The sequence below is a fragment of the Bacillus rossius genome, chromosome 1, assembly GCF_032445375.1.
Source record: "Bacillus rossius redtenbacheri isolate Brsri chromosome 1, Brsri_v3, whole genome shotgun sequence".
Taxonomy (NCBI): domain Eukaryota; kingdom Metazoa; phylum Arthropoda; class Insecta; order Phasmatodea; family Bacillidae; genus Bacillus; species Bacillus rossius.
The window spans coordinates 136246236-136273739 of record NC_086330.1 but is presented as its reverse complement, the minus strand read 5'-3'; the positions used below and the strand labels follow the sequence as shown (position 1 = coordinate 136273739).

At 35.9% G+C, this 27504-nt stretch overlaps 2 protein-coding genes across 13 annotated transcripts in view; one reads left to right on the top strand and one right to left on the bottom strand.

The window, feature by feature from the left end:
- Nucleotides 1-27504, top strand: part of LOC134546194 (sodium/hydrogen exchanger 10-like) — a 405401-nt gene that overhangs the window by 133897 nt on the left and 244000 nt on the right. For 10 of the 12 annotated variants that reach the window (XM_063388786.1, XM_063388787.1, XM_063388788.1 and 7 more), the window contains 3 exons: nucleotides 10458-10622; nucleotides 15733-15849; nucleotides 23989-24186. In XM_063388786.1, coding sequence (XP_063244856.1) covers nucleotides 10458-10622; nucleotides 15733-15849; nucleotides 23989-24186 — 480 coding nt within the window. Of the gene's footprint in view, nucleotides 1-10457; nucleotides 10623-11761; nucleotides 11993-15732; nucleotides 15850-23988; nucleotides 24187-27504 lie in introns of those variants that run through there. The other 2 variants (XR_010079098.1, XM_063388790.1) reach the window with 2 other exon arrangements.
- On the bottom strand, nucleotides 19807-21956 carry LOC134546195 (piggyBac transposable element-derived protein 1-like). Its single transcript, XM_063388802.1, has 2 exons — nucleotides 21901-21956; nucleotides 19807-21435 (listed from the first exon to the last, which is right to left on the bottom strand). The coding sequence occupies exon 2, from the start codon at nucleotides 21218-21220 to the stop codon at nucleotides 20168-20170; it is 1053 nt and encodes a 350-aa protein (XP_063244872.1). The 5' UTR covers nucleotides 21221-21435; nucleotides 21901-21956; the 3' UTR covers nucleotides 19807-20167.

Below are 27504 nucleotides of genomic sequence, written 5' to 3'. Positions count from 1 at the left end.
GGAATGTCTTTAAGAAGTATAGCAATATAATATGAGTTGGCAATTATAGGCACATTTATGCCAAATATGTGACAAATAAATTACTAGGTAGAGTTCTAACAACCGAGATTACAGCCTTCCTCATGCAATCCAGTAATAATCATTTGATATATTTTTTTTTGTCAAATTTCAGGTTAGATGTAATTTTTTTTCCTTTTAGAATTTATTGTGAATGTAATTTACCGTGTTTAATGTTTTTATTTTTAAAATGCATAAGTTTATTTTTGAAGTATTTTTTTGCTGGCTTTTTTGTGTGGGAAGGCATGCTGACGTAATTCTCCTTCGATTTTCCACGACTGAGGCTTTGTTTCACACGCTAGGCGTTTGAGTCACTGTCGCGGGAGTGTGAGAGAGAGAGAAAATCGCTGCATCGTGGAAGCTTCTGTTGTCATGTGCCGTGATTGGCTGAGAATTACGTCAGCGAGCCCAGGTCACTGCCCGCATAAAGGGAAGGAAAGCTGTAAATTTAGTCATTGTCCGAGCACCGTGCCAAACAGTCGTTGTTTGGGCACCGGGCCGAGCAGGCCGTGGTCGGGCGGTGGCTCCGGGTTTTATTTTTTATATTTTAATGTACAATTTATTTTTTTATTCTGGTGTATGGAATATAGTGTGATTTTTACATGAATAATAAAAGTAGGTAATACATCGAACATTGAGTATAAATTTTTTCATGACCTGCTACTAACCTGTATGTTCCACTCATCACCTAATTATGAGAAGCCGGAGGTGGTGAGTGGTAACAGAATAATAACAATAATAATAACACTTAATTGAACATGAATACAATACCTTTTTATTGCATTTTTAGTCTGCTACAGAGATTAAATCAATTAAAAATAAACCAAAGATATTTTAGTGGCGTGTTTAGAGTTATCATGGCAATGTTTTGCCAAATTTTCAGAATTTTTGCACTTGCCCACTTTTTTTACAGCTCCTCAAAAAATGTATTTTTTCCAAAAACACAAACTTTAGGATTTTTTTTAATTAAGAAGGGATTGATTACATTATTTTGACAATATATCATTGCCAAGTACTCCAAGTAGACTTACTTGCCTCAAGGTTTCATTGTGTTTTTTGAAAGTTGGTTTCAAGGTCAACTTTCATGTCTATAAATGAAGACATGTAAACAACATTCTGTTTATTTTTAGTGGCATTATTTATAGCCTTTTAAGTCTCCTCTTTGCAATGACATCAGACATGACTTCGTATCTTTTATAGGTATTAAGATATTAAACAAAACACAAAGGCTTGAAAATATAAATTTTAGTACACGGCAGTGGCCATTTTGGTTTGTAAAATCAAAATGGTGGCAGATAAAAATCAGTACCTTCAGGTTTGCACTGTTGGAATATGTACCTTTTATGTGACAAAATTTAAATTTTTTTCAAAATTTTTCAGCAATCACCCTTGGGTGATTTTCCATGGAATGACTTGTTTATTAATGAAACAAGTTGGCTCAGCAGTAAGCCACTTGTCTCAAAAGAGTCATCCTTGTGTGACAATTCATAATCTTTCTATTAAATGTTGAAATGATATCTAATCAGAGAACATAGTCTATATATATACACACACACACACACACATACACACACTAACACACACACACACAAGCTGCCCGACCCGGCTTCGCATGGCTATACTAATGGAAAAAAAATTAAGCTACATCTCCCATTTATAGTAATGGTTAATAAAAAAATTCAGTGAAAATTTATTACAATGCTGTATAATGTACCGGAGAGAAAATGAATAGCACCGATGGTTTCCCGACTCGTGCACGCAACGTACAACTGATGTACCAGTACTTCGCTACGGCAGTCTACAGGCAGATCACTCTTGCGCCGCTCATTATACATGCCCCTTCTTGTGGGTACGCCACTGCCGCGCGATGCCCGTTGCCATGGAGACAAAGAAGGCATGAACAATGCAAAGTCCTGTTCTCATGCAGACAAAGTACCCATTGTTGCCTGGTTTTAACCACCCATGGGATTTAATATTCGAAAAATGTCATCCTGCGTAACATAAGGAACATTACTGTGAAGTTTCAAGTCTGTAAAATATATATACTTGAAAAAAAGGGCAATAAATAACAAATTAAACACAGAGAGAGGAAAAAAAACAATAGTTTAGGTTTGCGATTTAAAGTGATAAAAAGTATTTAAATACTAATTGAACTTATGAGGGTACTGATTGCTTCGTTGTTAATATCACACGGGTGTTTTTTACTTGTATGGGAAAATTAAGAATGATAAGGCATCTAGTGCGTGGCAACAATGTTAATAGGCAATAGGAAATAAACTTCTAGCACCTGCGGCATTGTCAACACACACTTCGTACGTGTACTGCATGTTGTATCTAACCCTCTCCAACGCATTTGATTCTAAATTGGACTTGTAGTAAGGATCCCTAATGTTATTGATAATATAATATAGCCTATAGCCTTCCTCGATAAATGTACTATCCAACACTGAATAATTTTTCAATTTGGACTAGTGGTTCCTGAGATTAGCAGGTTCAAACAAACAAACAAACAAGCTCTTCAATATATATATATATATATATATATATATATATATATATATATATATATATATATATATATATATATATATATACACACACACATACTAGCTGACCCGGCAAACGTTGTTTTGCCATATAAATTATTTCTAGGGAATTCCTAGCTGCAGTACCCAGCGCTGCCCGGGCTGAACACAGGGTGAAGGGGACCTTTTTAGAAATCAGATGTAGTTAGTAACTTTTATTGTCTTCTTAATTTGAATGTCAATTGTGCAAAATAATTTATATCACTTTCAGATCCCGACAGACGTTCTGCCAGTGTATAGTTATTTACCTGTATATATCGAAAAATTGGTGGTCTGTATGCAATCTAGACTTTATAAAGCACTATAGAAAAAAGCTGAAAAATAAGAGATTACTAATATTGAAATGATTCCATTATCAAGCTAATGCTCAGCATGCATTACAATACCTCATTCAGTTTTGTTTTGTAATATGTTTAAAGTAGTTACACATAAACAAATCATACATTCATATCTCTAAATATATATTTATCTCTATTTACATCTATATATGTATTTCTCTATCTCTATTTATCTCTTTATATCTACATATGTACATATATAATTACCTCCCACTATCTCTATCTCTTCTAAATATAAATCTCTATATAGCGCTATGCATCTATATATCTATTTATCTAACCCATTTCATTCTCTATACCTCGCTCTATCTCAACTTATCTCTCTGTCCCTCTCATTCTCACTCTGTATATATATCACTCTATCTCTGACTCTCTTTTATATTTAAATAAATTGTGTCATGCATGTGCACTTATACAACAAAAACAGACGAAGTGCCGTTATATAATATGAAATAAACACATTTTTTTGAAACGATTTGTGCTCCAACTATTGCAAAATAGTTATACCGTCTGAGAAACCTTCACGGGCATGCGCATAACAACTCACCAAAATTGCATCGCAATTGGATGAATGGTATAGGAACATATACGGCACAAACAAACGAAAATTAAAGACATGACAAACGCATCAAACGATGGTGCGTTTAAAATTCAAGGCAACTAACGCTATCTATTGACGAAGTTAAGAACAAAACTGTTATGAGCGCCTTTATTTTGCTAGCTGCTGCGAGCTCCACTAAGCGGGCTGGTCTCACCAAGGAGAAAAATGTGAATTTGCCAGACCTTACTATGTGTATGATCGTGTGGCAGACATAAAGAAATGACACTCACTCACTATTTGTATGTCTATGACCTATGATTTTTTTTGTTATAAAATGAAATTATCACTTTTTCACTCCCTTAGGGATGGCATTTCATATTAATATGTGGTCTATGAGTTAATCCAGGTAATGAGCTCGCTGTAGGCGGGGAAGGTTGATCAAGTGTTAATTGATCAGCTATCGACCGGGGTTGAAAAATATAAAAATATATTAAAAATTAAGGGTTGATGATAGAAGGGTGAAAATTTAGGGTTGTATGTATTTTCTAATGCCACATTATAAAAAAAATAAAATAAGAACTTTTGTCCAAAAATTAAAAAAAAAAATGTTAGGGGTGGACTACCCCTAACATTTAGGGGGATGAAAAATAGATGTTGGCCGATTCTCATAGATACCGGATAAGCACAAAAAATTTCATCAAAATCGGTCAAGCCGTTTCGGAGGAGTATGGCAACGAAAACTGTGACACGAGAATTTTATATATAAGATATATATATATATATATATATTTTTCCTTATTCCATCTGTTTGTTTGTCTCTCGTACTATATGTGAGGCACTAAACAATATACAAAAAAATGTCATCTTTAGGTAATCTTGTTTTATTCTGAAATCAGCTTTTAAAATAATATAAAACCAAAGTCTTTAAGTCTTGACATTAAATGTGTGGGTATTTGTATACTGAAAAGTTTCAATAACTGTTGAAGTATCCTCAAGTGTAGGGTTGATATGCCTCTGCAACAATATCCTTAAAAAAAATTTAATTTAATGTTTAATGATCAAGAGCCTTAAAGGCCTTTATTTTAAGTATGGATTCTTTAAAACTCCTTAATAAACATGTTATTCCAGTTGCATAAAGGAGATTGTGTCATGTGGATTTTTCATTCTATTTTTTGGCATTTGGCTCCAAGCCAGTGGTTTCCCAAGCACTTTGTAGGTGTTTCACAATGCTGTTTGTGTAATGCCTAGAATACTACTTATGCCTGAATTTCTTGTAAAGGCGGGAAAGCGAGTAAATAAACAAGATGGCTGAACGGCCTAGTGAAGTACTACTGATCTGTGTTATTTCCTTTCCTAGCATAAGATAACAGTACATGGTGGCAGCGGTAGTTCTTTGGACCTAAAGACGAGTAAGGAACACGTCGTTGTAGCAACCAGAATCGTGGAGAACACTTAAAGAATGGAAAGAGAAGGGGGAGACCAGCAGGCTGGGCGAACGCCTAACCTCCATCCACCCCCAGCGTTGGATTTTGCAGTGCCTGCGGCGTGGGAAGCTTGGGAGAGAAGATTTTCTAGATACATGTCGGTGGCAGGCCATAGTCATAAAAAGGATGACAAAAAAATTGATCTGTTGCTTTACATCATGGGTGACCGAGCAGAGGAAATATGGGCGCAGTTCCAACCTCAACCTACAACATATGATCAGGTGTTAAAGGCATTTGAAATGTATTATAATCCCAGGAGAAACATTATCTTTGAGCGTTTTCAGTTCAATTCGAGGTCACAAATGCCAGGAGAGACAGTAGCAGATTTCATCACCGCATTACTCAAGTTGGCAGACAATTGTAACTATGGCCAGTTGAAACCAGAATTAATAAGGGACAGAATAGTCGTGGGTATGGCGGATACCAAAACAAGTGAGCAGTTACAGCTGAGGCCAGATTTAACACTGGAGCAAGCGATTCTAGCAGTAAAGCAAGCGGAACTGCAGAGTAGCCATTCTGCGGTGTTATACAAGGAACAGCAGAATCGTCGTGGGGAGGTTCACCGAGTTCAAGTGGACAATAGACATCACCAAGTGGACAATAGACATCAACAGCCCATTTCCTTTAAGCGTCAGTCAACAGCCAGGGGTGAGATCCGGCCCTCAGGTCAGTGCCAGTTTTGCGGTTTGAAAGACCACGAGCGTTCTAAGTGTCCAGCAAGAAATGTCAAGTGCTTTAAGTGTGATCGGTCACTGGGCGGTGGTATGTAAAGCAAGCAAGCCAGGTGGCAGTTCTCAAGTGCGTCTGGTGTCAGAGACAGGCACAGTACCGGATATGGAGAAAGATTGTTTCTTGGGTAGTTTAGTACTTGGGTCAGGGGGCACCAACAAGTGGACTGCCTCGGTTAGCATCACTAATTTTAAGTCCACAGTAGAATTCCTAATTGACACGGGGGCAGACATAACCTGTGTTCCTCCAGAAACAGTTCCAGAAGAGTTCAGAAAACGGTTGAAACAGTGCACGAAAACTCTTTCAGGACCGGATGGCAGTATGTTGTCGGTTCTGGGGTGGTTGGTTCTGGAACTACAATTTAGCAGTAAAAAATGTATGTCAGAGGTTTACATAATAGAGGGGTTAAAAACACCTATCTTAGGAAGAAGGTCTTTGATAAGTCTTGAAATTGTTCAGTTCACGGGTGAGCAATGCATGTTATCACAAATATCGGCACCCGATAAAGTCTACACTGAAGTATAGGTGTCTAGGGAGTTTCCAGGAGTGATCAAGGGACTGGGGAAAATGAAGGGGGAAGTGAAGTTAGCAGTAAAATAGAATGCTCAACCTTTTGTACAGTCACTACCAAGGGTGGTGGCTTTGCCCCTATTTGATAAACTCAAAAAGGAGCTGGACAGACTGATTAAATTAGACATCATAGAACAAGTAACTGAGCCAACTGATTGGGTGACTCCTATTGTGGTAGTTCCCAAGGGTGACTCAGTGCGCATTTGCGGTGATTATTCAGAATTAAATAAATATGTCAGTCGTCCTCATTTTCCAATAACAGGGGTAGAAATCAAGCTAGCACAACTCAAAGGGGCAAGGTTTTTCTCAAAAATTGATTGCAACTCCGGGTTCTACCAAATGGCGCTAGACAAAGCAAGTCAGCCTTTAACAACTTTCATCACGCCATTCGGAAGGTATATGTTCAAGAGGCTCCCATTCGGGCTTACAAGTGCACCGGAAAACTTTTCTCTAAAAATTGCTCAGGTGTTTGAGGGTATATCTGGGGTGGTCTTTCACATGGATGACATATTGGTATTCGCGGCAACTATAAGGGAACACGATAACATTTTGAGACAGGTTTTGGGGAGGCTGGAGACAGAAGGAATCATGCTAAATACCAGCAAGAGTTGTTTCGGGGTCACTAAGGTAAAGTATTTAGGATTTTCGTTGTCGCCGGAGGGTATTCAAATAGACTCGGAAAGAGTCGAGGGTATAAGTAACTTCCCTCAACCTACTACAAAGAACGAACTTCAGCAGTTTTTAGGGCTAGTAAATTTTTCAGCGCAGTTTCTTTCAAACAAATCGCAGGTGTTAGAGCCATTGTTCGTACTTCTAAAAAAAGATGTGGATTTTGTGCGGGAAGAAGCCCAGAAAACGTCATTTAGCAAAATCAAGCAAATGCTTTCCAATGCACCCACCTTGGCCTTTTTTAATCCCAACATGCAGATCATCTTAAGTGCAGATGCCAGCTCTTTTGGGCTGGGGTGCTGTGTTCTTCAGCAATCGGGAGATTTACGCCAGGTTATAGCATATGGTTCGCGTACACTCACAGCAACAGAAAAACGGTACTCGCAGATAGAAAAGGAGGCTCTAGCTTTGACTTGGGGGGCGGAAAAGTTCAGGCAGTACCTGACAGGCATACCCTTTATTTTGGAAACTGACCACTAGCCGTTATTACAAATCTTGCATACGAAACCCTTAAATGAGTTGTCATTTAGATTGCACCGTTTTCGGATCCGCTTAATGCGGTATGACTACACAGTCCAGTATGTGCCAGGAAAAAATTTAGTGGTAGCTGACTCCTTATCCCGTAATCCGGGGAATTCATCCCAGAGGGAACAAGAGCAAGAACTGAAATATGAGGTAGAGGCTTTTGTAAGGTACATGATAGAGGCGTGTCCGGTAAAGGACGAATTTTTGCAGGTTATCAGACAAGAACAGGGACAGGACCCCACCTGTAGAAAACTACGGCAATATGCTGAGACAGAATGGCCGGAGAAGAGGGAAGTATCGGAAGAAATGAGGTCATATTATCAGTTCAGGCACGAGATTACGGTAGAAGAGGAATTATTAGTGAAAGGTACCCGTCTGGTTATACCACTCCCTCTTCAGCAGAAATGTTTACAATTCATACATGCAGGACATCAGGGAATAACAAAATTTCGGGAAAGGGCCAAAATGTCGGTGTGGTGGATAGGATTGTCCACGCAGCTAGAGGAACTGATAAGAAGTTGCCCCAGATGCATAGAGGAAAGGGTGAACCCAAGGGAACCATTATTGCAGGAGCAGTTTCCGTCCAGGGCATGGGAGAGAGTGGGGATTGACTTCTTTAAGCAGCAGCGATGGTACATGATAGTTACTGACTACTACTCGCGTTACTTTGAAATCATACCTATGTCTTCATTGGGGGATGAATTGGTCATCAAGAGTCTCGCGGAAGTATTTGCAAGGTTTGGTATCCCGAACGTCGTTAGAGCGGACAGTGGATCACAATTTCTCTCAGAGAAATTCAGAAAATTCAGCTCCTCATATAACTTTAGTATCATCACATCATCTCCACACTATCACCAGTCTAATGGGGAAGTGGAGTTGGCGGTGAAAGTGGCCAAGCAATTAATAAAGAAGAATGAGGATCTTACTTTGGCACTGTTGGCGTACCGTACAATGCCGTTAGCTAATGGATTCAGCCCAGGCGAATTACTCATGGGACGGTGCTTGCGATCTACCCTTCCGATGATGCCATCTAAGCTATCTAGGCAGATCAACCGTGAGCAGGTGGTACAGAAGGAAAAACAGAGACAAATCCAACAGGCGGACAGTTATAACCACAGGCACAAGGCTAGAAAATTACCGGACCTAGTAGAAGGAGAGAGGGTTTGGGTTTCGGATCGCAAAGAGTATGGGGAAATTGAAGCAGTGGGGCAGGAACCCAGGTCTTACATAGTGAAATTAGGCCAGCGAAAGTATAGGCGAAACAGGAGGTTTTTAGTGCCAGCACCATTCCCAGGGAAAATTACACAGGCAGAGAAGGGACGAGAAGGGGGGTCGAACATAGAGTTCAAGGAAAATCAGGGGCCGAACATAGAGTTCAAGGAAAATCATAGGGAAGTAGTACAAGAGCAAGAGGGACGATAAGGGGGGTCGAACATAGAGTTCAAGGAAAATCATAGGGACGTAGTACAAGAGCAAGATAAATCCAGCAGGAGGGACGAGAGGGAAGGAGAAGAGGAGTTTAGAGGATTTGGGGAGGATGACTTGCAGGGGCTACAGGGTGAGAAATATGAGCAACCCAGAAATTCACAGTATCATGCAAGGGGGTTAATAGAGGATAATTCTGGAGGGATAGAGTTAAGGGAGACGGATGCAAGGACATCAAAAAGACAGAGGAAGCCACCCAGTTGGTTGAGTAATTTTCATTGGAAAGGAGAGAACAGTCTGGACAGCTAAGTAATGTATCAGGTTAATTGTAAAGAGTGTCTCATATAAGGGACTGCTTGAGAGGAAGGATGTAAAGCTAAGTAATGTATCAGGTTAATATGTATCAGGTTAATTGTAAAGAGTATTGTGTCATATAACGGACTGCTTGAGAGGAAGGATGTAAAGGCGGGAAAGCCAGTAAATAAAAGCTAAGTAATGTATCAGGTTAATATGTATCAGGTTAATTGTAAAGAGTATTGTTTCATATAAGGGACTGCTTGAGAGGAAGGATGTAAAGGCGGGAAAGCGAGTAAATAAACAAGATGGCTGAACGGCCTAGTGAAGTACTACTGATCTGTGTTATTTCCTTTCCTAGCATAAGATAACAGTACATTTCTTTTGTCAGTGGTTAAGCAGAGTATTTTGGTAAGGCTTATTTTCATATAATAATAATCATCATTATTATTTTAATTGTAAATTTTGTTTCAAAGATAAATATTTGGAGGCATAAGACTTTATATCCACTTTTGGGCAAATTGCATTTTTAAGCATAAACTGGACCACTGTTTGACATTCTTTCTAGTGGCATACACAGTAAGATCTACGATTTGTCAAAAAATTTGTGTAGAAAATAGTTGAGTAAGTAAGTGAGGCACTATTTCAAATTCTTTAAACTGCTCTCATGAAAAATATTGTTTTAGTGACATAGTGTTTAATGCTTCTTGAGATACAGACATTGATATTCATATTTGTTTGAGGTCATTAAAATCATTAAAGAGCTTCCTAACACCTTAATTTTTATTTTTGTAAATAAGTGTGAACAATGTTGTGGCAGCTTGGCAGTGCCATTATTTACCTATATCAATCATCATGGGTCAGTTGACTCAATAAGCCACATGAAATAAATACCTTGAAATTGGGTGACCTGCACACTGTTACTTATCTTCACTGCTCACTGATGGGCTAATTGTGAATGAACCACAGCAGAAGCTTTGCAGAGCATTGATAAGTATGGTGGAGCCTATCTACCTTGTACACAAATCCATCTCAAAAAAAAAAAACTCAGACTAAGCATAATTTAATTTGCTAGTTAATTGATGTATATAATTTGCTACTTAATGAATGTTTCTGTGAACACTTAAAGCAAAAATTTGAAAATTCCACATGCTCATTGCCTAATTGAGTAAGTAGTGATTTTCATAATCCTCCTATTTATTTTTTCCCTCATGGGTGATGTTCCTATTTTTTGATGCAGGACTTAAAAGCTTACGGGTCGGTCCCTAGAATTGATTACTTCAGGCATCTAGACTTCAGCATACAGCAGGAACACACAATCCCAGCAGGAAATTTGATTGGAGAGATGGCACTTGTGACTGATGGCGTTTACGATGCTACTGTTTCGTGCGTCACACCTGTAGAGGTGAGGTATTACTTAATGTTTCATTAAAATAAATTTGGCATGCAGTATGTTTCAAAGACAAACCAGCTTCAACAATCCTAGATAATTTTTTTTTTACCATTTATGTGATTGTGTGTTACATTGTGGTGTGGCTTGGCATATGTATTAATTGTTGCCAAAGCTTTATTTTTAAGTTGTGGCCATGTATTTAAGCCTGAAGTTGTGGCCATGTATTTAAGCCTGACGGAAGTGTTTGCGTGCGCATTCCATGGTGTACATGATCTTTTTTTTTTTTTTAATGGTTTGGAGTATAATCAATATTAACTCCTCAATTTTAGATCAACCTGACTTCTGGGGGTTGATACACTTCAAAATAATGCTATACGTTTGGATCTAGTTAAAGACAATCAGACAAATATTTTTAAATCACGACTAAAGAAGTCAGCAGCTGTAACAACGCGATCTTTGGAAACTACGGGAAGTTATGAATGGTCCAAAACTGAAGTTCTGAAATTGGAAGTGCATAAAATGGACAATTTTATTACAACTGTTGAACTGTTGTGTACAAAATTCGACAACCTTAAGAGCGAGAACTTGGTTTTAAAGCCGTTACTAATTTATTCTCGTGCTGAAACCACTGAGATCAAACAGGAACTCTTCCACTTAAATCAAAGTTTGTTACCTAAAACGTCCGTGATAATTCCTACAGTCATGTATTAAAGAAACCCTCGAGCATGAAGAAGTTTGTTAGTTTGGAAATACCCAGTGGCTTTGGTAATGGTACTTTGACTCGAGACCTACTTTCGACTCAGCGGGACGTCATGACTGACTTATATTCCACCCAGCACTTGTTGACAATGATAACTTCACTGTAGTTCAACATGCATGGAAGCCTAGAACAAATACTAGCTCTGAAGCCAATAAAGATCAGGATCGCAAGAAAACGCTAATGCAAATGGGCATACGTAATTTTCCTACTCTTAAAACTATTAGTAAACCTGTTCAGAAAAAAACAAAAGCTCTGTTCTTTACCAGATTGTATCCTTTTGTTCAAGGTCATGAGATTGTCTAGTGTATTTCCAATGAACTCCATTTGTCGCATGTGAAAGTAGCTAAACTCAGGACCAAATTTGATTTGTATGTTTCCTTCCATATTTCAGTACTCGAAGATTTCAACAGGATTAACAACATTGAGTTCTGGTCTAGCAGTTGTTTAATTAGCCCCTTCTACAGGAAGCTTCATCCAGATCAAATTATCAGCAACGATTCATCTCTTGCTTTTGCCATCAACACAGCTAGAGCAAGCCCCAAACCTCTACCAGTCAACTATCTTGCTGTGATCCTGGTGTCTGGAGGAGCATCTTAAATAACTACTGTGCATTTGGCATTTTGTGAGTGGGAAATATATTACCAAAACATAAGAGAATTAAGAACCAAAGCCATTGAATTCTCAGTAAATCTCTTATTGATCATGATATAATATGCCTTACAGAAACAGGGTTTACTAATAATAGCATCAACTCTCTTTATTTTCATGATAATTATTATATACTTAGAACAGATAGAGACCCCTCACAAACCTTGATGGAAAGAGGAGGTGGTGTTTTGATAGCTGTTGATAAAATATATCAAAAATGTAATACCAACTCCTGAATTTGATCGCCCTGGAATAGAAGCTGTCTGGCCAAAATTAAAAACCTATCCCAATTCCTTAATCTTTGGTAACATTTATATACAACTCCCTGAACATAATGCATCTTATTCAGAAGATTTAGAAGATAAATTTGCGAATACCCAAGACAATCTATCAGTAATTAGTGATTTCAACGTGACAGGTGTCGACCAGGAGAAATGCATATACTAAATATTTGACAATTTAGTATTAAATCTAAAGCCCAAGCCTTAATAATCTTTACATCAGCAATGGGTTTATCTAAATTTAATTACTCTTTACCTTCCAATCAGCAGCTGGACTTATGTTTCACTAATCTAGACCACTTTTTGGTCAGCATGGTGCTGGATTTCCTAGTAAAAGAAGACTTACCTCATCCTGCCGTTGAGGTCAACATCAAACTCGACATAGTATCAAGCTTCATTTACAAATTATAAGATTGGTGACTATCTTGGCTTATATAATGCTCTCAAAGTTCATGACTGGTCAGTCATTTATAATACTTATGATGTTAATATTATGTTTTATCATTTAATATTTACATTAAATGATTTTTTAAAATTATATATTTATATCAATATAAAAACATCTAAGTATCCTCATTGGTATTTAAAACACCTCATTAGTCATTGAAACTAAAAAAAAAACATCACAAATTATATAAACCTATAATGAATCCCTACTTTTATTCCTTGTTTTCTCAATCTCATAAATGAGTCAAGGTACGGGTATGTACTCATTTTGAGAGATAAAAAATTTTGGCTTCAAAATATTAACAAAAAAATCAAACAGAATCTCAAAATATTCTGGAATTATGTATGAATTATAAGGAAGGGCTATGAACAAAAGGTTGGTCAATGGTTCTGTTACAAATAACACTTTGCTGAATTTTTCTATAGTGTTTATATAATCCCAACCTGCAACAACATTCCACCAACTTCAAACTTTAATAGAAGTTCCATCCCTATGGAGAGTCTTGTTCTCTGTATTAAAACCTTAAAATCAACTTTTTCAACGTGTCCAAATGGCATTCCAAGTTTTATTGTAAAAGAATGATTTCTGGTTTTTGCTCCTCTTCTTCAACATATTGTAACAACACAGATTACAGCCTTCCTCATGCAATCCAGTAATAATCATTTGTTATACATTTTTTGGTCAAATTTCAGGTTAGATTTAAAGTTTTTCCTTTTCGAAGTTATTTTGAATGAAATTCCCCAGGTTTATTGTTTTTATATTTAAAATGCATAAGTTTATTTTTTGAAATATTTTTCTTTTGCGGTCTTCTTTGTGTGGGAAGGCATGCTGACATAATTCTCCTTCGTTTTTCCACGACCGAGGCTTTGTTTCACACGCTAGGCATTTGAATCACAGTCACAGGAGTATGAGATAGAGAGAAAATCGCTGCGTCGTGGGAACAGAAGTAAGCATTTCGTGGAAGCTTCTGCTGCTATGCGCCGTGATTGGCTGAGAATTACGTCAGCGAGCCCAGGTTACTGCCCGCACAAAGGGAAGGAAGGCTGTAAAATTAATCATTGTTCGATCACCGTGCCAGACGGTCGTTGTTCGGACACCAGGCAGAGCAGGCCGTGGTCGGGCTATGGCTCCAAATTTTATTTTTTATATTTTGTTGTACAATTTTTTTTTTTTTATTTTGGTGTACGGAATATAGTGTGATTTTTAGCTGACTAAAAAAAGTAGATAATTCGTTGAACTTTGAGTGTACATTTTTTCGTGACCTGCTACTAACCTGTATTTTCCATTCATCACCTAATTTAGAGCTAGCCGGAGGTGGTGAGTGGTGACAATATCTTTTATAGTAGTATTGACAGTGGTATTTACCCTTGTAAATGGAAGCTTGCTAAGGTCATTTCTATACATAAAAAAAGTATTAGTTAAATGTTTTGAACTATAGTCCAATTTTACTTTTAAAAGGTTTTGCTAAAGTTTTTGATAAAATAATATTGAAACATCTCAAATTCAACGTAAAAATAGACTTACTGACCCTCAACATGGCTTTAGAACTGGCAAAACAACAGGTCAAACTTAGTTTCATTTCTCAATCCTATCTACTTAACAGTTATTAGATGTGGTCAAGTCGATACTTGTTTCTATGATTTAGCTAAAGCATTCTATACTATCAATCATCACATTCTACTTACTTAATGTACTAAATTTCATTACCTTATCAGGAAAATTTCATCAAATTGTTTATGATTACATACTTGAAAATTAACTATTTTCAAAGTCACATTATGTTACAGATCTAGGCATTTTACTGGATTTGAAACTATATTTCCATCTTCAAATAGAATCCTTTTTGTCTTACGATAATAGAATTCTTTGTCTCATCAAATTTATTACATTTAATGCTTCAAATTTAGATTCCACCCTGTCCCTCTATAAAGCACTGGTTAGATCAAAAATTCAATATGGTTCTATTATTTGGAATGATATCAATAATTCCGATATCAAAAACTTAATAAAGTACAAATCAAATTATCTAACTTCATAACCCAAATATGAACAATGTTAACAAAATAGATCTAAATTCCATATTAGGTTATATTTCTGATAGAAGAAATATGTTAGCAATATATTAGATGTTTATTTATTTATAATTGTTATAACCACAACCTTAACTGTCTGTACATTTTTGAAACTACTGGTATTAAATTTCCTTCCTTTAATAGCTGTAAGCCACCTTTTCTATATATCTTTTATATATATAAAACACAGACTTTTAAATCATTTCAACAAATATGAGAGCTACTCACAGTAAACTATTAATAAAATTCACCTTAAAAAATTCTATTAACTGCCAAGTTTCATTAATTTATCTATTTTCTATTTTGTTTCTATATTTAAATCATTGTTTTCTACATGTATTTATTTTTTGTTTGTCCTGTTAGTATTTGTTTCAATATTGTAGAACTTTTTGGTAGGAGTTATAGATGTTTTCCGGTATTATTATGTTTTTTTTGTTATGTTATTAGTATTTGTTCATTTTTTATTGTTCAGTTTGTTTATAATGTTGTTGTCTTTTATGTCCATTGTTTTTGCCTACCACCAAGGTTTCCACATCCATTCGTAGACATGTAACAAATGTTAATAAATAAAATAAATAAATAAAAATTTTAAGATGCTAAATAGTTTTCGACCCCGTAAGCTTTAGGAAGAAATAATTAATAACTTTTTTCAGGAGGTTCAAAAACTAAAAATAGGTAAGTTAAACATGGTTGATTATAATCATTTCCATACTAATAGTTATGTCACATTTCTTTAAAAACATTGCTTTTTCTCTAATTGTTCAGTTTTAGCACATGAGCTGTATTAGACTTCTAATTCATTACTTGATATGAAATAAACAAAAATAATTTCTTATAGAGATATTCACATATCTGACTCGTATAGAATCAACTCATAATCAAATTAATGAAGATTTTTACTTTTGATTTGCAGATGTATGAAGTTCCCAAGGAATCCATTGAAATAACTCCAACTGTTGAACATAAAATTTGGAACTCGGTGGCTACCCGTTTAGCACCGCTGATACTACAAAGTGCACCGATATATGTGGTAATTTTGATAGTTGACCTAACACACCATTATTGGTCTGTGCATACTTGGTAAAGTCTTAACTATCCAAAATACCACCGTTCTCTTGGTCTTAAGTTGATCAAAAGCTGTTCTGCATACTTCAGACTAGTTGATGGCTGACATTTGAAGCTCATGGTTGTTATCTGAGTAGTTCTGAATGACTTGAGTGGTTTGGTAATTGAAGAATACTTAAGCATTGGTTAGAAGATTCTTAATGTGACTGTTTTCAGGTGTATCTCACAGAATCTGCATGGCACAGTGCTTCACATCTAGCACTGTAGGAATGAAATTATCTACACTGTGAGTTATTTGTTGTCGATGAATAGGACCAGATAATCCAAAAGTATTGTAATTTGTACGTAATAACTGTAGGCTTTATTCTAAGGTATTTGTTTGATTCTTTATGAAAATCTTGGCCACTAAATATTTTATTATTTGTTTCTATTCAAAGAGATATTCTAAGTGCTTTCCATATGTTCTCTGAAAGAAAATAAAATAAATGCAAGATTGATGTAGAGGAGGACTCCTTTCTACCAAGTGAAAGCCTAATTTCAAGTGTATTTAATAAATCAATCAATAAACGAAAGATCCCTGGGCCTTTGTTAGGAGCTGAAAACAAAACAAGTTAGGACACAGGTGAGGATGTGCTTTGGAAAATGAAAATAATCCTGTCGTTATAAATATTTTGGGAAAAACCTGCGAACAATATCTTTGAAATGTCATAAAATATGTAGTTTCAGTACTTTATCTGACAATAGACTAAAGAAGTAGATATGTTAAAAAACAATTGAATACCTACACACAGTATTGATTGACCTTAGTATAATTTAATTAAAAGTTTGAAATAAGTTCAAAAATTTCAAACAATTTTCATTGCTGTATCCCAGAAATATTTTTGGCATTAGATATTATCTGTAATTTAATACATTTTATTGGAATGACTAGGAAAACTTTAATATATTGGTGGTTTTAAAACTCAAAAATGTTGGTAATATTGCAGTTATTTATTTTAAGTTTTAATATTATTTTGTAATAAGACCATTATATGTTAACCCGTCATTGGTCGCGCATGAGCATGAGCATGAGCATTTTGCTCACAGACTTAATTTTACGATTAGAGTCGTGCTTAACCACTTTTAAAAGGCCAAATATTTTACTTATTGCAATTGAAACAACTCTGCTTGTTTAAATAATATTTAATATTATTATCACAAAATTTAAAAATTTTTCTTTCTTCATAAATCATCATCACAATAAACTATTTGGCTGTATACTGAGTTTCCTTTGTCCGGCCTACGAATACATCAACAATAAATGCAGTAGTGTTGGAAGCAACAGAAAATCACACATTATTCACAACTTTATCATTTTCTAGCACAACAATTATTAAATCTACTGAATCTTTTTAGGGCACACTAATTTATGTTATACCTTTGAGACTATGACTAATAAAACACACATTATGCAATAGAGAATTTCTATATCAAAATTAACTGGTTTCATGGAAATTTACATTTTATAATACCTAACTCTATTAGGATTCAGCACTTGTTTTGCTTAGCTTACTTTACAATATAAGTTACATCAATTTGGTTCGTACATTTGAATACCTCAAAATATAAAATACACACTAACTGCACCATATATATCAAGTTCCATGAGAAACTGACATGTCCAAATATTAACTAAAAATGCTCACATAATTTCATACATGTTCCTAAACACTATCTCAGCACACATTATTTATGGACATTCAGAACATTTGAATATTGTATGTTCATTGCAAATAGGCTTATTGCAGGTGGCACACAATTTAGATGTGTAACTGACTCTCGTGCTACTAACAAAATAAATGCCCAAGTGGCTGTAAAAGAAACGGAAGTGTGTGAGCAAAAGGAGAGCTAACTATATAACAAAAATAACATCAGAGGGAGCAACAAGAGATCAGACAAACTAATTTAGATTTTCCCCTAAAACAAATGGGGGGAAAGAGGATCATTATTTGTTTTAAATAAATACTGCAAAAATGTCTATTGGCATACTTCGTTGATTTACAAAAAAAAAAGTAACCTTCCTTAGTTATGACGTTCATTTAGATGCATAGCATCGTAGTGAGAAATAAAAAATTCACATAGATTAAGTAGCGCAGTTACATATAATAACCATTACATTAATTTAGGTTAAGCTAGGGTAATTTAGGGTAAACTAGGGCCGGCCCGCCAATCACTATGACAAAGCATAATACTAAATTTCAATAATAAAAATGTCGTTATAAATTAAACATTTAACAAAACAAGACTAGTTTTGTTTTAAACTTTTGCTGTCTTATGCACTTTTATATTAATAAAAAATATACATAATTTCATTTGGTGTTCCAAATTGCCATGCTGTCCGCGATGCACAATGTACAATGCTTTTAAAAGCCCAGTCGATTCAGAAGCTGGGAAGGGGGTCTTGCCTCGGGAAAAGGCTCATGATGCCGGCTATTCGTACGCTGTTGCTTGGAAATTATTTCGTGGATGGTGGTCCTTGGCTGTTGGACCTGGATCCGTCTCTTGCACTCTTGGATTCGTGGATTCTGGCATGGATTCTGGGACCCTGCCTGCAACAGAGATCCATTCTTACGAATAAGACTTGTTTGCAGACAGTGCCGAAAAACAATGGCCCAAAAGGCCTAAAAAGGGGATGGGGAGAATCAAGTGAGGAGGAAATAAACACTCACCAAAGCAGGGTGGGTGATGCAGTCACTCAGGGTGGAATCGCGGCTTGGAGTCCCGACACACGCAACGCGATTTTTACAAAGAATTCCATCATTTTAATTGCAGAAAAAGAAAACTACTCTAACACTCTGACTATGAAACTCTACTGGCTGGTTAAACAATTCTATCTAAATTAGGGAGTTCATCCCTCGTAGTCTGTTGACTACATGGTACAAGTGACGGCGTTCTTCTTGGCGGAGACAAGCGTTGACGATTACGATAGTACCAGCCAGAAAGGACCCGCGCACCTAAGTGCCGGTGCGCGCGGAAAGAGTCTTAATTAAAAACAGGGTTTAGCCCTGGAACAAAAGATTCGGGGAGGGGGGGGGGGGCGTACCGGAGGTAACCAAAGATGTCCGAAGGCTTAAGCAGACGGAAAAGGCGCTCGCCGCGCGCTCACATGAGTCGCGGGTAGACTAAGATCGCAATCGCACCGCGACTGCTTCCAAAGTCGATTATGACAAGCTGTCTCTTATGGGAGGGATGAGTAGTGCGCTCTGGCGGCCAAGAGGAGAAACGGGCTGGAGGGTCACAGAAATGTCCGCTAGAGTGCACTGGGCGCACTCGCAACCAGCGGACAGAGAAAGGTTAGGGATTTTTGCCGCCGCTAGAGCTCGCAGAGGGCTCTGTTGGACAAGGGCGTATGTCCTTGGAGAGACCATGTACTCTGCACGGGTTCACTGGAGGTCGATGCTCCGGGTTGAAGTTTCCAAGAAACCACAGGGGGAGAAGAGGGAAGGGGGGTCAAAACTTGCTATGTCGCCTGGGAAAAGCGTCATGTGGACCGTCCCGAGGCGTCGCCGAGGACTGTAATATGCTCCTCGACGCACTGCCAAACAGCTTACCTATGCTTGCCTCTAAGAAATGAAAGATGCTAGCGGTGGGCTTGGGGTAGCGTTCGCTAGCACGAAAAGTCATACAGTTACAGGGAGAAAACGTGATGCAAACAGCGGCCGAGATGCTGCGATAACCAATCGTCAGCAAAAGTATCTAATTGGGCCTGCGAACAAGCACAGGTGCACTGGGTTGCACAAGATTACGTCGGTGAGTACAGAAATGGAATCAACATTAAATGAAATTAAAAATGCAACTTTATTTTTTGGTTCCCTTCCTTAAAAATGAAAAATTAAACTTAAAATTCAAACTTGTGCCCTAAAATTATGATAAACGGCACAGATGTTCTTTTCTTTTTCTTTTGGGGACAGACAGAACAAAATCCTGGGACTGATTTTCGTTTTGATTCTGTTTGTGCTTCTCTTCCAGCGGCCCTTGCTACAATTGTTTGCAAGGCTACAGGCAAAGTTTTGATTGAAGCACGAGCTACAAGTTGTGGTTTCATTAGCTACAAAGCTAAGTTCTTTAGAAACACACATCTTGAGAGTTTTTCTCCAGTATTTGAAGAGTATATTACTTGGCTGTTTATCCCACCAAAATTCAACAATGAAAAAAATATTGTCAGAGGCCATCTGTAGCTTATCCTTGACACAGAATATTCACCTTTCAGTTCATCTACAACATCTACTCTGCATTTTGTTAGATTATAAAATGTTATAATCAAGGTTTTTCAAGCTCCCCGAAGTTTCGTCAATTTTGTCGTCACTGTGAAGTGTGGACAGAAGCAACACATTCTTATTTATTTTGGGTACATAATATACTAATGTACCTGCAGATGAAAAAGCGAACATGCTGCTTCTTTGTGCCCTTCCCTTTGTGTTCACAAATAAAGGAGGGATTTCCTTCTTATTTTTTCTGAGTGTACCAACAATAGTAGTATTCTTCTGAAGCAGCTCTCTTGCTAAGGGCAGTGAGGTAAAATACTTATCCATAGTAATATTCCTGCTTGTATTGATGATAGGGGCAGCAATATGGTTTACCACACTACTTGACTTGTTGTCACACTTATACGGACCCTCAGGTTGTCTACCAGCATATATTTCCAAATTGCTTGTGTAGAATGTACGCGAGTCTACTAGGGCATACACTATTAGTCCATACTTGGCAGGTTTATTAGCTATGTACTGCCGGAACTTGCTACGTCCTTGAAATGCTTCCAGCGTTTCGTCCACAGTTACATATTCACCAACTTGATAATTTGTCGTACAGTGGGTAACAAACTGTTGAAAAATGTTTCTTATAGGAGCTAGATTGTCAGTAAGTTTCCTTTCATCCCTATCATGTATATTATCAAATCTGAGAGCATGCAGAAGCAAGTAAAACCTTTTCATATTCTTTACTGCTCTAAAACATTCTGGAGCTGTTCCATCATCACTGAAAAATTCTTCAATATTTAGATGCTGCGCTTTTTTCACACCTGCTAGATATAGCAAACCCAACAAAGCGCTCAACTCCGCAAGTGTGGTACTGCCACAATCTCTTTCATGTCCATAGTTAACACACATTTTGTCTAAACAAATGTTTGTACAGTCCACTACTTCTTGAATCATATTGTTTGGAAAAAATAATTTCCAACATTCTAATACAGAGAAAGAGTTTTTTGTCACTTTCTTTACTCCTGGTTGGTGGATTACAATATTATGCTTTCTGGTGCGTACATTAGGATGAGGAGGATGCACTGACCATTTGGTTTCCATATCGTTCCCTAAATACACAGGAGAACACACACCCAGTGGGATACCCGTAGATTCTTCATACCCATTTTCACATCCACATGATTGCTCTGTATCGCTAAACAAAAATTCTTCTTCGGTTTCAAGATCACTTTCAACATTATCTTGGTCAAAATTTTGATCATTGGCGGCTGCTTGGTTTTCAGGTGGTAAACTCTCCGGCAACCATGGTGGAACTTCTGTCAATACAAAGCACAGAATATATATTACATTACTGAAAATTTTTGTCAAAAATAAAATAGAAACATAAAACTATGAAAAGACTACAATTACATATCTTCCTCTGGAATTCCTAAGTGTTTTTCCAAAATTATAAAATCTTGTCTCACTTCTATCCAAATTCAGCTTTTCAGCTTTCGTATTCAAAAGTAATTTCTTATTTTGATACGAAAATCAACAATTTTGTGACAAAATGTTAATGTTTACTATAATTGATATTAATTGATGTTTTATGTAATATATGTTTTTTTTTTTTTTTTTTTTTTTTTTTTCAATTAAAATATTGATAGTTATAACATAACTTAGCTGTTATGGAACATTCAGCAATTTGTTGAAGAGCGAAAGCCCCAATTTTCTTCCCCCGATTCATTTTAATAAGAAATACCACGAATCATTAGATTTATATTAAACATAATAAGTCTCACGAGAATATATTCCACGACTAAACGCAGCACTTTGCAAACCGAACAGTCGTCACAAGTTTAGCAACGTGACTGGTCGCACTGTGAGCAAACTGCTCATGTGGCGTGCATGCCTGTAAGCGATATCTTATCTCAAGGCCTACATCCTGTCAGCCACCTAGTGACTTGATAAGGAAGGTTCAAAACTCAGCTAGAAAAAAGGACACCTCCACGCAGCAATAAAACAATAACAGTAAAACAATATTTCTGAGGGTGAGCGAAATGCTCATAGCGCGACCAATGACGAGTTAAATATTTCTATTTTATTAGTTTCCAGAAAGCTCAGTTTATTTCTAAAATATTCAATTAATACTGCAATAATTAAAAAATTTATATGTAAATAAATATTAAAAATACATCTGCTACTTTTCTGAATTTTGGCTATACTTAGCATAATAATGTCCCTATGCAAATGTGAATTTTTAATGATAATTACCAATCGCAGATCACTTTCATAATGAAAATTAAATTTTTATAATTAATTCTATAATTTTTACAATTTGTATACCTTAATATTTATCGATAGCCTTGACGACAGCTGTCGTGTCTATCTTGGTCCCTAGGCCCGCTGTTGCCCATAGCCGTCTGGACCGGGCATAAGTGTAAAAAAGTGTGATTGGTGCTTCGAGTGGTGAGCGCACCGGAATGCGGTGGCTGGTGTGATAAATGACAGTGTAATCTGACCCGGACCGCGTACTGTCTCCCATGCATCTCGTGCGTCCCCCTCCCCTGCTTCCCGCTTGCTGTGCGCCGGTGCGTGGGAGGCAGTCGTAGCTCGCCTGTCATCCGCGACGGACGCGTCTGAACGCTGCTCCGCGCTTCGCCACTAGCGACTCGTGAGTGGTTCGCCGTTTAGCAGCCAGTGCCTTAACGACATAGACAGAACTACGGACATACATAGACCGAACTAAGTGGCATCTCGAGCGGCCAACAGCTCGAGGGGTCGTTGTTGTCCTGGCCCCCTGTTGTAAGCCACAAGGTGAGAACCCGTTCACTCCCTGAGTTTTAGGCTTGCCGGCGCTCTCGTCACGACAGGGAATCACTCGCAACAGGGGTCAGAGAGCCAGGTGTTGTCAGCCTTTTAACACCAAAATATATTGTTATGGAAGCTAAAATGTAACCTTATTTAGTTATGGAGTGAGACGGAAGATATTTAAGAATAGAAATGTGCCTTGATTGATTATTTTTATTGATTCTTAACTATGAAATATAAAATTAGTTTGGTAGGGAAAGGGAAATTTCTGCTTCTGTGAATTATGATCACCTTAAGTAGTTTCTGAGACTAGTTTGTGACATGTACAATCTCATAAATTCTTATTTAAAACTAATGTAAGATAGCATAAAGAAAATTTAAAGAAATAATAGTTGTTATTATTGTAGAAATTTATAATAACCAGGTCACAATGTTAAACATGAAACAGCAACATGCATCAATCTATCATACCATTGTCCAAAATAAAACATTACAAACAATATAATCCCGAGAAACACTAGTCAAGTATCAATTATTGCTATTATAAACTATCAACTATAAATTCATGTTTAAATTGAAATTAACACAAGAGGTTGTTCTTGTTATCAGTTAATTTTATTGCTGTGGTTTCCATTTTATTTTGTCTTAATCCTTCAATCTTAAAAGTTTATAAATGTAATATTCATTTGAGATGTTCTGACTTTGATGATAGGTAACTTCTTAATCTGGTTATAATACCTCAACTGTAATATGAAACCCTAATTTTTAATGGTTGAGCACAAATTGGTTTAGGTAATTTTAAAACCAAACAAATTATGGAGTGAGTTGGTAACAGTGGTTGGACACTGGACATTTATTCCAGAGGACCAGAGTTTGAATCTCGGTCCGGTTTTCCTGATTTAGGTTTTTCATGGTTTCCTGAAATTACTCGAGGCAAATACTACAATAGGTCATGGCTAATATGTTCCTCAATTCCCAAGATCTATGTTGCTGTGTTTATGCGTCTTGAATGACTTGGCTGTGAACGAGTTGTTAAAACAGTGTTTAAAAAATCCTGATCAAATGACTTTATTTTGCAGGCCTATAATACGAAGGCTGCCTTGGCTCGTTTGGAGCGATCATTCATTATAAACTTAAAACTTATTAAGAGGTTTCGAGTGACCAAGCTGGTAAAGGATGTGCTCCTAATTAACGGCATGGCCAGAGACGAGCTTGGTGGAGAGATCTTCATTGGGCCCTACTATATTCCTCGCACAGTGCACAAACTGGAGGTTCATGTAAGTTACAACATTTAAGGAAAATACTTACTTTATATGAGACACGTAGAATGTAATGGATGGCTGTGTCTATGTTCATGATAGTGTTATATATGTAATAATCAAAATTCAAACAATTTACAACAGTCCACTATCTCTTTAGCTCCGTATGGAATTTGAGGGCATGGTTTGTGTGTGTTGGAGAAAAAGTGTGTAATAAGAGTGGTATGTATGATTTGAAAATGATTTCCTTCTGAACAAGTGAATTAGTTAGCCATGATTTAAATATAGTTTACCATGTAATTATCTAGAGATTTCAATATAATTTACTTTGTAAAAGTAATTGTGATTAATTTACAGGAAAAGCCATTAACTAATAGTAATTTTATTAATTTTTTGTTTTCATGTTATCTAACAGCTGAACAAAATTGCTCATACAAATAAAACCATAAAAATTACAGTTACTTATGACACATACAATTACACAGTAAAATACCATTAACATAAACAAATAGATATGAATATACATGACAATACACATGACAACATAACATTAATCCGAATATACATTCAACAAGTTCATTTTAACACCAAGTTTTACATTTCTTAAGTTTTCCTAAAATTATGGTGAAAATACAAATAGATATATATATATATTTTAATTTTTATGCCAGAAACTAAAATCTTACATTTTAATAGTTTTAAAATATATTTGTTTAATTTTCTGTACATTGAAAGCTCTATTTTGTAACAGTAAGTATTAAAATGTTTTTACACACCTCTTTATCAAGCTATTCTGTTTACTAATACATTATTATATTATATTGTACTATGGATTTTGTTAAGCCAATCTTAGAAATAATACAGTAGCATGTTACAATCCAAACCTCTGGCTAGCCCAGAATTGGTGTATATTGCACATACATAAACACTTGAAGGATTTTGATGGGTGCCGAGAATCATTTAAGTTCCTAAAATATTACTTTTTGAGGTTAAGTTTGTTACTTTGAAAATTGTTTTGCATAAATAAAATAACTTTAAATAAAGATTACCTAACTCTGAACATAGCCATTTTTGTGCTGTAACTTTTACATCAGTAAAGCAAAAATCTCTCTACACAACTTCTCAAAACAACTGTTCATCACTTGAGCATAACATTTACTTACAATTTTTTAAATTAAATCCCACGGTCACTTACGACTCACGGTACAAATGGCCAAGAGACCATTACCAATGTCTGCTCGGCGTGGCCACCCATTTACTGAAAACGGCTCTAACAGGGCTTACGCTGCCCCCTGTGATCTTAAAATTCTAATTGCAAAACTGTTCAACATTATGTTAAAACCAGCGCCGCCATGACCACAGATGTGAAATTCTTCTCTTCGTTACATTAATGGGTTAATTCTGGCAAGCCACCACTCAACACATGTACTCTTGCAGTTGCCCAAGTATCGGCTAACATGGTGACCTATTACTCCAGCTTCTTGCCAAATGGAAGAAGCTAGACTTGTGATGCCATAAACAACCAATCACAATGCAGCGTACTTTTTCGATCAATGACACAACATTACACATAGACAAATCAGTCAATACTGGCTGGCAACAGCATTTCAACCAAATATCAAGAGTCCTTCCCAATGCTTATAGTATCACATGACTGTCACTGTCTCATTCTATCCTGACTTCCTTACCATTAGATTATGCATCATATTGCTTTCATACTAAAAACCATATCAAAAACTACAAAAGTATAATGTGAAAGCACATAACAACTTAAATGAGTAAAAATAACTTTAAGCAACTTTTACCTAATAAAATAAACAAACCATTAGAAATTAAAATAATAATAATAATAAAACATTAAATTAATAGAAATTATGTTCACAAAACATGTTGCAGACACACAAATATTTCTCTAAAGAATAAACAGCTGTTATTTACATCATACCGGAAAACCTAACCAAGTATTATTTATGATTATAAAAACATAATAAATCTTTAATACAGTCATAAATTACAAATGGGGATGGGTAATAACGTGGGCTGTTACCAGCATTTAAAATATTATTTAAAAAAAAAAAAAAAAAACAGTTAATGTGAACTAGTACTTCATTGGTTGAATGCTTAATAAATGGAGAAGATATTTTAAAATTAGATTTAAATGTTCTATAGTCAAAAGGAAGGTCGTGAGACTGAAATTTTTAATAAATTAAACCAAATGGTTTTTTTTTTATATTTTCAGAAATTATAATAAAACAATATTTAGGCCTGTGCAAAGACCAATTCTTTTTATGCAAAGCAAATATCAAAGGGAGTGTTTAAAATATTAATAAAGTCAAATCAAATTGTGAATATTTTTTTCAACAATATTTTTATAAAATACAAGAATGTAGTAAAAAAAAAAAAATTAGTGTTTTTAGCGATTATAAAACATATGAAGCCCTATGTTTGATACTATTCAATAGTGATAGTAAAATTAATTTTGTTCATTTATAAAAGCAGACCTGAGTTCCACCTTTGAATTTTTGTTAAGTATACAACTTTTATTCATGCAAAACATATATAAAACATAAAACTAATAATTTTTATATCACAAGAAAAAATGTGATTAAGAAAGATTTGCCCCATTTAAAAAATAACAATACATAAGTATTTTAAATTGTCATGTGAGGTGGTACATAAAAATATTATAAAATATTTGTAAAATTTGTGTATTACCATTTGTAGTAAACAAAAAGCTAACATATTATTAAAATATATAGTAAAATATAAAAAAATACCAGATGAAACTTTAGCTTGTTGCACATAGACATTATTATGTTGACTCAATACATCAATACTATCTTTTGGCACTCTAAAAGAAAGAAATTGTTATCTGCAAAATTGCTTTTCGAAATTTCCTTGTATGTTACATGTCTATGAGTCGTAGACTGTATTGTTCTTTATTTCACTGTTTGATTTTGTTTCCAATCATCTCGTACTACATACATGTGTATAGACCATCACCATCTTGGTAACTGCCAGGTTAGCCAACCATTACAGTGGAATACCGGTACAACGTACCTCACTTTAACGTATTTTTCACTTTAACGTATTTTTTTCAAATCCCCGCCAAAAAGTGTATGTTTACAATGCAAAATTGTTTCAGTTTAAAGTATCTTAATGTTCACTATAACGTATAATTTTCACTGGCAGCTTGGCACTGCTGCCACAAAACTTACATAAAATAGTAAACAAACGTCGAGCTAAATAGCGAATGTGATCGAAAGAATAAACAGAAACCACTTACACCACCGCACCGTAAAATATAACCTCTAAAAATAATCAAAACAAACGTTT

Coding starts and splice junctions, on each gene's coding strand:
- LOC134546195 (XM_063388802.1), bottom strand. CDS start 21,220: ATGGAAACCAAATGGTCAGTGCATCCTCCTCATCCTAATGTACGCACC.